Below are 10325 nucleotides of genomic sequence, written 5' to 3'. Positions count from 1 at the left end.
GATAGCAGGATGCCTCCAGGTAGACGCAAAGCTCTCTCTGGTTCCACTTCCTGCGGGTCCCACAAGCGGACTGAGCCACCGCTCCCACCGCTCCACAAGGGTGTATGACGCAGCCACTGTGACACCACACTGCAGTGTCACCTCACAGAGAGTGAATGATGCGCCCCGGGCTGGGGAGCAGGCAGGTCCCCAGGGCAACCCTGCAGGCCCTCCAACACAGCACGTTTGTGTGACGCAATCGGCTCTGGGGTTCCGGTTCCATGCTGACGCAGGGAATGACCTCAGCGGGTGATGGAGAGCCCCTGCCAGGGAGCAGCTGCTGGGCACCGTTGCCCGGCGTTGTCTTAGTGACTGGGGACTCCATGCCGGGAGGCACTGAGGCCCCCATCTGCTGCCCGACAACCTCTCCACAGAGCTCTGCTGTCCACTAGGGGCACGTGTCAGAGATGTTAAGGAGACTCCACGGCATCTGATCAAACAAGAACACCACCATCTGCTGATTGTCATCCAAGTAGGGTCATGGGAGGCTGCCACGAGGAAATGGCCGAATATCAGAAAGAGACTTTGCATCCCATGGAAAGACACCAAAGGGGTTGGGAGCAGCAGGAGTGTCCTTTTCTGTCCTTCTGACTGGAGGCTGGGTCGCCTCCAGAAGGAAGGAGGAGAATAGAGGTGGTAAATTATTGGCTGATTACTGGGATGGTGTTGGGATCAAGGTTTTGTGTACCTTGATGTTGGCCAGGTGTGTGGGCATGAGATGGAACACAACTGAGCAGTTGGGGCCAAAGTGTTCTGGAAAGCAAGCTGGCTAGATTGATTAAACCACATTTGATGGAGGAATGGAATGGAGTTCCTTGTGAAATGAGGAAAATGAGTTAGGTTGGAAGTTGTATGCCTTCATGAGGTGCTGAATTGGCAGCTCCAGGTCTGACCTTTCTAAGCCAGGTTTTCGCTGCCGGTAACAGATGCTTTTATGCAGACCTAGAGAGTTAGTGCGGACAGCGAGTCTCCTGTTTCTCCAAACAACACTGTTAGCTATCCCATGTCTGGAATGCAAGGCAGCAGGCCGGGCAGTAAACCACAAATTAGCAAAGAAGCAGTGGATTGGTGGATGAAGTTGATGCTGATAAGAGGACCGTTCAGAGCCAGGCAAGCATCCTCCAACTGCAGCCAGGTCAAAGAGTACACAGCCAGGAAGACAACGGCCTTCATCAGAAAGACCACCAGATGACCAGGGAGAAATGCCTCCCATGCATCAAAGAACTGAGCCTCAGGGCGGGGAAAAATGTCCATCATTCTGGGGACTCGCTGCAATAAAACAACCTTTTCTTGGACATCCAATGCATATGTGAGCAGCTTGCTCTTTAAGCATGTGCCTTTCTTGACCTCCCGTACGCAGGCTAGGAGGCAATACCCCCCTGCATCCAGCATAGGTGCGCAGCGCTGAGTGAACATGCCTGCTTTATGACTGCTCTGTGGTGATAGACTTTGATTCCGCGTGTCACTTGCAACAGAGAAGGGCCTGGCAATGATGTCTTCTAAGTGAACTGCGGAGAGAAACCTCCAGTTGTGCCGTAGGATCTTGTGAGGACTCCTCAGGGAAGACAACATTGCCAAGAGCCTGGCTTAAACCTTCCTGCATCCCTCTCGAGCTCCCTGCACCCTCTGCTTCCCTACAGTGCCTGTATGGCAATGCACGCTGCGTGGGGAATAAACAGGCAGAACTAGAGATGTGTGCGTGCTTCCAGGGGTGTGATGTGATGGCAATCACACATGAGACATGGTGGGAGCTGAGTCTGTTCATCCTGGGGAAAGGAGGGCTGAGGGGGGATCACACAAATGCTTGTGAATATTCTGGGAGTCCTGGTGGATGAGAAGCTGGATATGAGCAAGCATCATGTGCTTGAAGCCCGTAAGCGACTATATGCTGGGCTGCATTAAAACAGGGGAGGCCAGCAAGGAAAGAGAGATGGTAGCCCTCCTCTACTCAGCTCTTGCGAGGCCCCATCTGGAGTACTGCATGCAGGCCTGGAGCCCCCAGCACAAGAAATATGCAGAGCTCTTCTAGCAGGTCCCGAGGAGGGCCGCTAAGATGATCAGAGGACTGGAACACATCTCCTACGAGGAAAGGTTGAGGAGACTGGGCTTGTTTAGCTGGAGAAGAGAAGGCTCTGAAGAGACCTCACTGTGCCCTTCCAGCTCTTGAATGGAGCATATCAACAGGAGAGGGAACAACATTTGACATGGGTGGATATGATAGGATAAAGGGGGGTGGTTTTCAACTACGACAAAGGAGATTTAGGTGAGATATTAGGAGGAAGTTTTTCATTCCCAGGGTGGTGGCACACTGGAACAGGCTGCCCAGAGAGGCTGTGGATGCCCCATCCCTGGAGGCATTCAAGGCCAGGCTGGATGTGGCTCTGGGCAGCCTGGTCTGCTGGTTGGAACCCTGCCCAAAGCAGGAGGCCTGAAGCTATGTGATCTTCGAGGTCCTTTTGAACCCAGGCCATGCTGTGATTCTATGATCTTGAGGGAGATGGGAGGCATATGGATGAGGCCAGGCTCTTCTTGACGGTGTTTAGCGATAGCACGAGGAGCATTGGCTTAAAACTTACCGTACTAACATGCAGAAGAACTTCTTTATGGTAAGGCCTCGACACTGGCACAACTGCCACACACCAGCCACATCACTTTCCTGGAGTTTCACAGATGTGAGGGTGAACTGGCTGTGACATCTTTCACCCCATTGATTGCTAAGGCTGATCTGCTGGCTTGGTAGGTATCTCCTTCCTCCCCACTGTTCCATGCACATCCCTCCCAAAGCTGCTTACTTAGTGAAAGATGATGACTTTCCCTGACGGAGACATCCCATTCATTGCTCAAGGGTATATGGTAGCTGTGTCCCCTTGCTAGAATCTCCAAACAAGCTCAGGGTCCATTTGTAGAAGAACATAGGGTAGTCAAGCTTCTGGGACTGCAGGCGCATCCAACTGAGGTACTGTATGGGGCAGTCTGCCATCGCTCATTAAAAAATCATGTTGGGTATTAGAAAAAATTTTTCTGTGAAAGAGTATTCTAGTGGTGGAATGGGCTGTCCAGCGAGGTGGTTGAGTTACCATCTCTGAGGATGTTCAAGAATCATTTAGATATTGTACTTTGGAACATGGTTTAGTGGGAAATACTGGTGGTAGGTGGGTGGTTGGACTGGATGATCTGGGTGGTCTTTCCCAATCTTGGTGATTTTACGACTCAAGAACCTGAATCACTCATCCACTCATCTTTACTGACGCTAGTGCCCATCAGCTTGAAAAATGGAGACTCCCATGATAAATGAGGCTGTAAGATCGCCACTTTAGGCACTGGGAAGATGTGTCCTGTTTCACCTGCAGATCTACAGAGGAGACCAGGAGCACATCTTGATAGCTCAGGTTGCAATAGCCATGAGTGGAGGAGCTGTGTGGCCTCCTGACAAGAGGAGAGCTCTTGAGGCAGAACAGATATAGTCAGTAGGTCAGCATCTGTTGGTGCAGCAATGCAACTGCAATTCAGCCTTCATTCAAACCTCTAAGTTGGGACATAGAAATATCATAACGCAGGCCAGTAAGCTGGGTACATTTTATACTTCACTAATGCCTGTGTGGTCAGAAGGATTTTTATTTATACTACATCTTGTGAGGCCCAAGGGCTGAAAGTAAAACTAGGCTTTGTTTGGGTGAAAAGAAAGAAGAAAGCTTGCCACGGTTGAAATGGAGAACACAGACCTAAAACATCCCATCTTGCTGCCCTGGGTATTCACCATTGGGGCTTCTGTTTGCTTCACAGGATCAACAGCAGTCAGTACCTTCCACTGCACAGGAGGGCAGTAATGGGCTTGGCACAGAGCTGACTTCATTTAGGGATGATCAGAATGAGAATTGCCTGATGGAGAACGCCAAAGCACAGGGCTGCATTCCATAAGCCTTCCAGGGACCGTCTGCCAGCCTGCTGAAGGCATCTTGCCACCTAGTACACCTTTCTATTCACAACTTATGCTCCTGTGTAAGATCAATCATCCTCCTTGTGCTTGTATCTAAATAGCAAGCTTTTTGTTCCAAGTTTCTAACAACCATGAACATCTGCCCACTTTGTAACAGACCACGGCTTTTGTTTGGCTCTTAACCGAGATTCCTGTGCAGTCAGGCTCCCCTCTCCATCATCTTCCACCAGCCATCTCCTGAAGGCAAATTGCTCGTGTTGTTATCTGGGCTTCGTGGACACAGGGACAATCCCAACAGCCCTGCTGTGCTCTGGCCACATCCAGATCTTCAGGTGCACAACACACAGGTACAAGTCACTATCCCACCACAGCCACGGCATACACACCCACAGGGTAGGGCTGTACTTAAGGAAGCCCTCCCTGGCTACTCTGTACATATGGCACTCAGGCAGCGCACGGCACCAGCTTTGACACCACAGGGTTGACAGTATGTGCACACAGTTACAGATGGCACACACAACCGGCCTTGCTGAACACACACTCCTTAGCTAAAGCATTTCTGTTCAGGACATCCCCAAAATAGGGGTACACGCTTGAATAAGAAGCAGCTGCCTGCACACACTGCTGTCAGGTGAGACCAAGAGCACTTCAGCCTTTCCATGCTAAGCAGCCATGTGCACCCTGTGGACAGCCCACAGATGGGTGCAATGCAGCATTAACGGGGCACCCATCAGCTACTGCAGCGCAGCATCTACGCAATACCCACGCAAAGTTCTCTCTCAAGCTCGCAGTTCGGTGCCAAAAGCTGTACAATATATTCCAAGTGAAATAGGATCTTTTAATATCACATATCCAAACAATAGTTCTCATTTCAAAATGCAAAATAGGTCTTTTGAGCGTCGGCCGCTCCCAGCCTGGCCGAGCAGGGTGCGGTACAGCTGAGCGGCACAGCTGAGGAGGTCAGACCTCATTTCTTTGGTAAAATACATGCCATGAACAAACGCGAATGCAGGCTTGTACCAAAAAAAAAAAGCGTCCATTTATAAGACTACTCGTTACTCCACGTCCCCTTAGCATAGATTTGCACTTTAAAACAGTCATGTACATTAAATAGCTCTCCAACTTCTACACGGCGAACATCGGAAGTAGCACATCTTCTGCCACCCCAGCGTCTCCTCAACGAGCGACACGTGTGGGAGCGCAGGGAATCATTAAAAACAGGCTGTCTGTCTCACACAGTTTATTTAACAATAGGTAATAAGAAATCAATTTTTAACAGTCTATACAGTGATCGAAAGTTCGTATTTATAAGTAATCAACTTTAATTGCATGATTTACAACATTTGAGGGTTGTTTTTTTTTTTTGTTTTTGTTTTTGTTTTTTTTTTGCTTTCTATTTTCAAGTTTTACAGAAAGTGGGAAGAGGGTGGGGAAAAAGGGCAGAGGAGAGAGAAAGCAAGCAGAAAGAAGAAACCCCAGGGACTTTTTCTCAGGTTAAAATCATCCCGTCGGAATTGTTTCTTACCCTCTTTTTTATTTTCTTTTTTTTCCTTTGTTAGATGTAAAAATAACAAACAAAAAAAAATTCTTTCAAGAAAACAGAAACCACAATATATATACTACATCCATTTGGCAGCTGCCCCTGTGTATTTGCAAAAAATGTCGTCTTCTCTCTACATGTACAAATTTTAATACTTGAAGTTTTTATTTTTAAGCTCAGACTCTTGTATAGAAAATTCTTGGAGGACAAAAGTAGACTTCAGGAGGGGACTGAGTTATTTAATATTTTTACATTTTTTTTTTTTTTCTCTCAAAGAATTGACATATTTCCAACCGAAGAGGAAAAGATCGGTATTTACTTTTATATATATATATTTATATATGTAATGTATTCTTAAAGCAACATTAACCCCTTTTGTCCTCCGGCTTTAGGAAAAGTTTCTCCTCTGGTGGCTTTTTTTGATGTCGTTTTTTTCACTGTGGTATTTTTCTTTTTTGCGGTGACACGAAGAAAAACCAGAATAGGGAAAATGTTTACCATCTGCCTCAGTAAATAATAACTATCAATATTACATATTTTCATTAATTTAAAAAAAAAAAATAAAACCTATTGGAGGCAACGAGTAGGGCGTCCTTTGGCCAACAGCCAGAAGATCACCCTCTTCCCCCGACCTCCCCAACGCACACGAGGAAAAAAAAAAATAAACAAGAAAAAGGACTGGTTATGATTCCAGCCATAACAAAAATATATTCTTTGTACTCTACTGTCCCTCAGGTTCGTTGTTGGTTTGCTTTGAAAACCACAAACTACTGCTGCAGAGTTCAGATGTGTCCAGGGAAAAATGTTGTTTTAGCTAAGAAAGATTCAAAAAAATTCGTCTTCAGTACAAAAAGTCTTGAGAAAATAAGTTTTTTTCTTTTTTCTTTTTTCTTCTTTTTCTTTTTTTTGCTCCCAAAATGCTACAATGTGTCTAGTGTATGTCTAGTGTACTCTGTGAAAGATTTGAATTCAAGTCTGAGTTCTCAGAGCTGAGTCCCAGTTCTGTGGCGCTTGTACCATGGAGGCCTGCCATACCAGGATTGCTAGCAAGCTGGGAAAGCATTGCACTCTGGTCCGGGCTGGCAAAGTGCCCTTGATCCATGGGATTAGCCTGTGCAGCTACCAGTCCTGGATGGGGGGAGCTGGTCTGCGGGGAGACGTGGTGCGGAGAAGGCTGAGGCTGCATCCGGGGGGATGGGCTGGAATGGGGGGGCTGGGACTGGGGCCGTGGGGAGGGGACAGGCTGCGGAGAGCGCACTTGATTGGTGAGCGACGAAGGGAGCTGCTGACCCTGTAGGTGCGGGGACTGGGCCTGGTTGGGCAGCATGTGCTGCTGGGGGCTCATAGGATTGGGCTGAGCTGGGGACCCCATCTGCTGCTGGAGCAGCCTCTGCTGGAAAGCCTGCTGCAAACTGGCTCCTGTCTCTGCACTCATGGCCTGGGGAAGCTGGCTTATCTGTCCCATGTTTCCTTGCTGCATCTGTTGCATGTGATGCTGCATCCGTTGCTGCTGCTGCTGTTGCTGCTGCTGCTGCGGATACCCGACTCCCTGGGGCTGCTGGAACTGGTTGTGGTTGGCCATCCCTGGCCCCAGCGTCGGTCCCACTCCTTGCTGCTGCTGCTGGCGCTGCTGCTCCATTATCTGGTGCCGCCGCATCAGGAGGTCTCGGAACTGAGGAGCCATCCCCGAGTGATTCATATTCATCTGCTGTGCCTGAGGATTCATCCCAGCCATGGCTTGCTGCGGCTGCTGTGGCGGCTGCTGCTGCTGTGGCATGCTGGGCCTCTGCACCCCCCCCTGCATAGGGTTCATGTTCTGCATGGCTGCGTTGGGGTGCACCCCTGCCTGCTGCCCCTGCATGGCCTGCTGCGGCTGGAGCCCCGGCTGGCCCTGGGGCATGCCAGGCTGACCAGGCATCCCCTGGGGGTTCTGGGACCCCGCGTACTTGGCGGCCCGCTGCTTGATGAAAGCAGCCAGCAGCTGAGGATTGGAGTGAAGGATGTTAAGCACCTGCTGCTGCTGCATGGGTGAGCTGGGAGACCTGAGTGTCCGCAGTAGGTTCTGTAAGGCCGCCTGGGGCAGAGGTGGCTGTTTTGGCTGGGCAGCGCCAGGTACCTGGCCCATTCCTGGCTGAGGTGCCATATTCATCGGTTGACCTGGCTGGGCTACTGACATCATGGATGGCCTCTGCATTCCTGGCTGCAGTTGAGCTTGGGGCAAGCCACCCTGCACCCAAGGTGGCTGCTGCTGGATCCCCGCCGGCCCCATTCCTTGATCTATGTGGCCACCAGGACCCCTGGCTATCTGCGGAGGATTCATTCCCATGGGCGGCATCTGGGGCATCTGGTGCTGAATCGGCCTTTGGAAAATCTGAACCTGCGCCATCTGTCGTTGGGTCTCCGCCGCCCTCTGGATCTGCATGGCCATTTCCACCGCTGCTGGAGGAGGACCCTGGACTGGCGGCTGAGGCGGCTGGGGTGGAGTCGGAGGAGTCACCTGGCCGCCCGCCTTGCCCTGGGACACAGCGCCGGGGGGCTGAGTTCTCGGCATGCTGTAGGGCAGCATGCTGTTGGGAGGCGCGGGCTGAGGCTGTGAGGCGGGCTGGGGTGGAGGCTGGGGCTGGGGAGTTTGCGGCGTCGTGGGCTGCTGGCCTGTCGGAGTCGTCGGGGTGGCCGGCGTTGGTGAGGGCAGCCCCTGCTGCTGGCCCACCACACCGGTCCGCTGCATACTTGCCATCCTCCTTCGGAGCATCTGAGCTTGTTGCAGGCGGTGCTGAAGCTGCTGTTGTCGGAGCTTGTGTTTGATGTTGAGGCAGAAGGGCACTGGGCACTTGTTCTCCTGGCAGTGCTTTGCATGGTAGCAGCAAAGAGCAATGAGTTGCTTGCAGATGGGGCACCCTCCGTTGGTTTTGCGTTTGCAGCCTTTGGTGTGTTGGACAACCCGTTTCATCTTCTGGCAGGATGGCAGCGAGCAGTTGGCGTTACGGCACTGGCAGGCGTGGACCAGGGACTGGATGCAGCGCTGGATGCTCAGGCGGCGGGAGTCACCTGGGCTCTGGGTGGTTGCAGTCTGCTGGTTGTTGCTCTCATCATCTAGACCGAGGCCTAATTTCTCCATCTTATGGTCATGATTCTTAGTGTTATAGCAGGTGATGCACAGGTCGTAATCCTGGAAAGACAACGAAGGTAAAGTTATCAGTGTTCCTGTTACTCCCACACAATAAGCAAATGGTGTATGCCATCTCAGCACATTACTCCCAGACTGTTCTGGGCAAATTAATGCTTGGGGGAAAAAAAAAAAAATCAGTCTTTCAGGCTACACTGAGGTAGCAGAGAGGAATGAATTGAAACTATAGCCAGGGAAAGTGTGCAGGAATATAAAGGTGTCTGAAGTTTACACAAACGTGTACCTTGAATAACAAGTTTGCTCTGAGTTAATAAGTCACAAGTGATTCAGCCAGGCTGAAAAGAATCCCTTTCTTTCCTGATTTAAAAAAGGAGAAGAAAGGCAAGGATCAAACAGCTGTTGCATGATGCTTTTTCAAAAGAAGGGGTACCTTTCCTACCACTCTTACTCAACTTTCAAAGAAGGAAGGATGAAAGCTGGGCTGTCAGGTGAGTTGAACCCTAAAGTGTGCTGATAGAAGAACAGAATAGCATTTACAGTCTGTGAAAGCAACAGCAAGAATTTGGGCTCAATTTATTTAAGATGATCCAAGTTATCCAAGGGATTCAATTAATCCGTAAGAAACGTAGAATTTGTTTTCCAATACCTACTTCAAAATGAGAATATAAAAACTTAATCAGAATTTTTCAGAAACAAATCCACGGCAACCATTTACTTCTAGCAGGCTAAAAAATTAAGTTACAAGACAGATTTAAGATTCTTCCAGATTCTGGGAACAGGCCCACCGGGCTCGGTCTTCAAACACTGATATTGCTAACAGTTCTGAAAATAAGTATGCTGTTTGCTACTACAGAGTGACAACAGAACAATCACCCAAGAACAGAAATCTGTTTTATGGTATAGCAAAACCTTTGTATCAGAAAACTGACGGAGAGCCCTGTTTACAGAAATACTGCAGCACCACAGTTTGGAAGAACGAACACATTGCTCTTCAGAACGATCAAGTAATTAGAGCCCAAGCAACCATTACTTTTTCCAGCTGTTTAAGCAACAGCACTTTAAATGAATTACAGGAAATGCAATTCTGCTACTTCAGTTTTGAAAGCTTGAAAGTAGAAGATAAAAATTTCACTGAGTAGCCAACTAGTAGTACTATCTGATAAGAAAAAACATCCTTCTTTCCTCAACTGCCAGAAGGTGAACTGTACAAATCTTTTTTGCAACATTGAGAAAACTCTGGGCACAGAAATATAGGGATGCCAGTAGGGAAAACTTCACCAAGCATACCTCACACACAGTGCAGTGCCATCTGGTCTCCACGTGATGCTTGCACTCGTTGCAGGTGTAAACAAAGCGGTCTTGGCTCTGCGTGTGCAGCTCCACCAGCATGCACATGGTTGACCACTGAGCTCTTCGCAGTGAGGAGAACTCCAGGTGCTTGTCTCTAGCAAGGGTAAGGAAAGCATCGCGCCCATCCATCAGGTCGCATGGAATGAGTGGGTCAGGCTCAACGATGGGGGGAAGGGAGTTGGCTGCAGGGCCAGCAATGAGACGGATGACAAAGAAAACCTGAGAATTGAAATAAAAATAATTAATGCCAGCACTTATCAAGACTTTTTGTTCAAACTCCAGTGTACATTTCCAGGCCCAGCTAATGCCTGAATGATGTGCTACTACAGTAG

General features: G+C 49.3%; 1 protein-coding gene across 2 annotated transcripts in view; it reads right to left on the bottom strand.

Annotated features, from left to right (window-relative positions):
• Positions 1–5199: 5199 nt before the first annotated feature.
• The window catches only part of EP300 (E1A binding protein p300), a 58220-nt gene continuing 53094 nt past the window's right edge, over positions 5200–10325 (bottom strand). For both annotated transcript variants that reach the window (XM_052667702.1, XM_052667703.1), the window contains exons 30-31: positions 9931–10212; positions 5200–8685 (exon numbers count right to left, since the gene is read on the bottom strand). In XM_052667702.1, coding sequence (XP_052523662.1) covers positions 6448–8685; positions 9931–10212 — 2520 coding nt within the window. In that variant the 3' untranslated portion in view covers positions 5200–6447. The remainder of the gene's footprint in view (positions 8686–9930; positions 10213–10325) is intronic.

Source organism: Tympanuchus pallidicinctus, unplaced genomic scaffold (assembly GCF_026119805.1).
Source record: "Tympanuchus pallidicinctus isolate F22 unplaced genomic scaffold, pur_lepc_1.0 scaffold8, whole genome shotgun sequence".
Taxonomy (NCBI): domain Eukaryota; kingdom Metazoa; phylum Chordata; class Aves; order Galliformes; family Phasianidae; genus Tympanuchus; species Tympanuchus pallidicinctus.
This window is presented reverse-complemented; position numbering and strand designations above follow the sequence as displayed.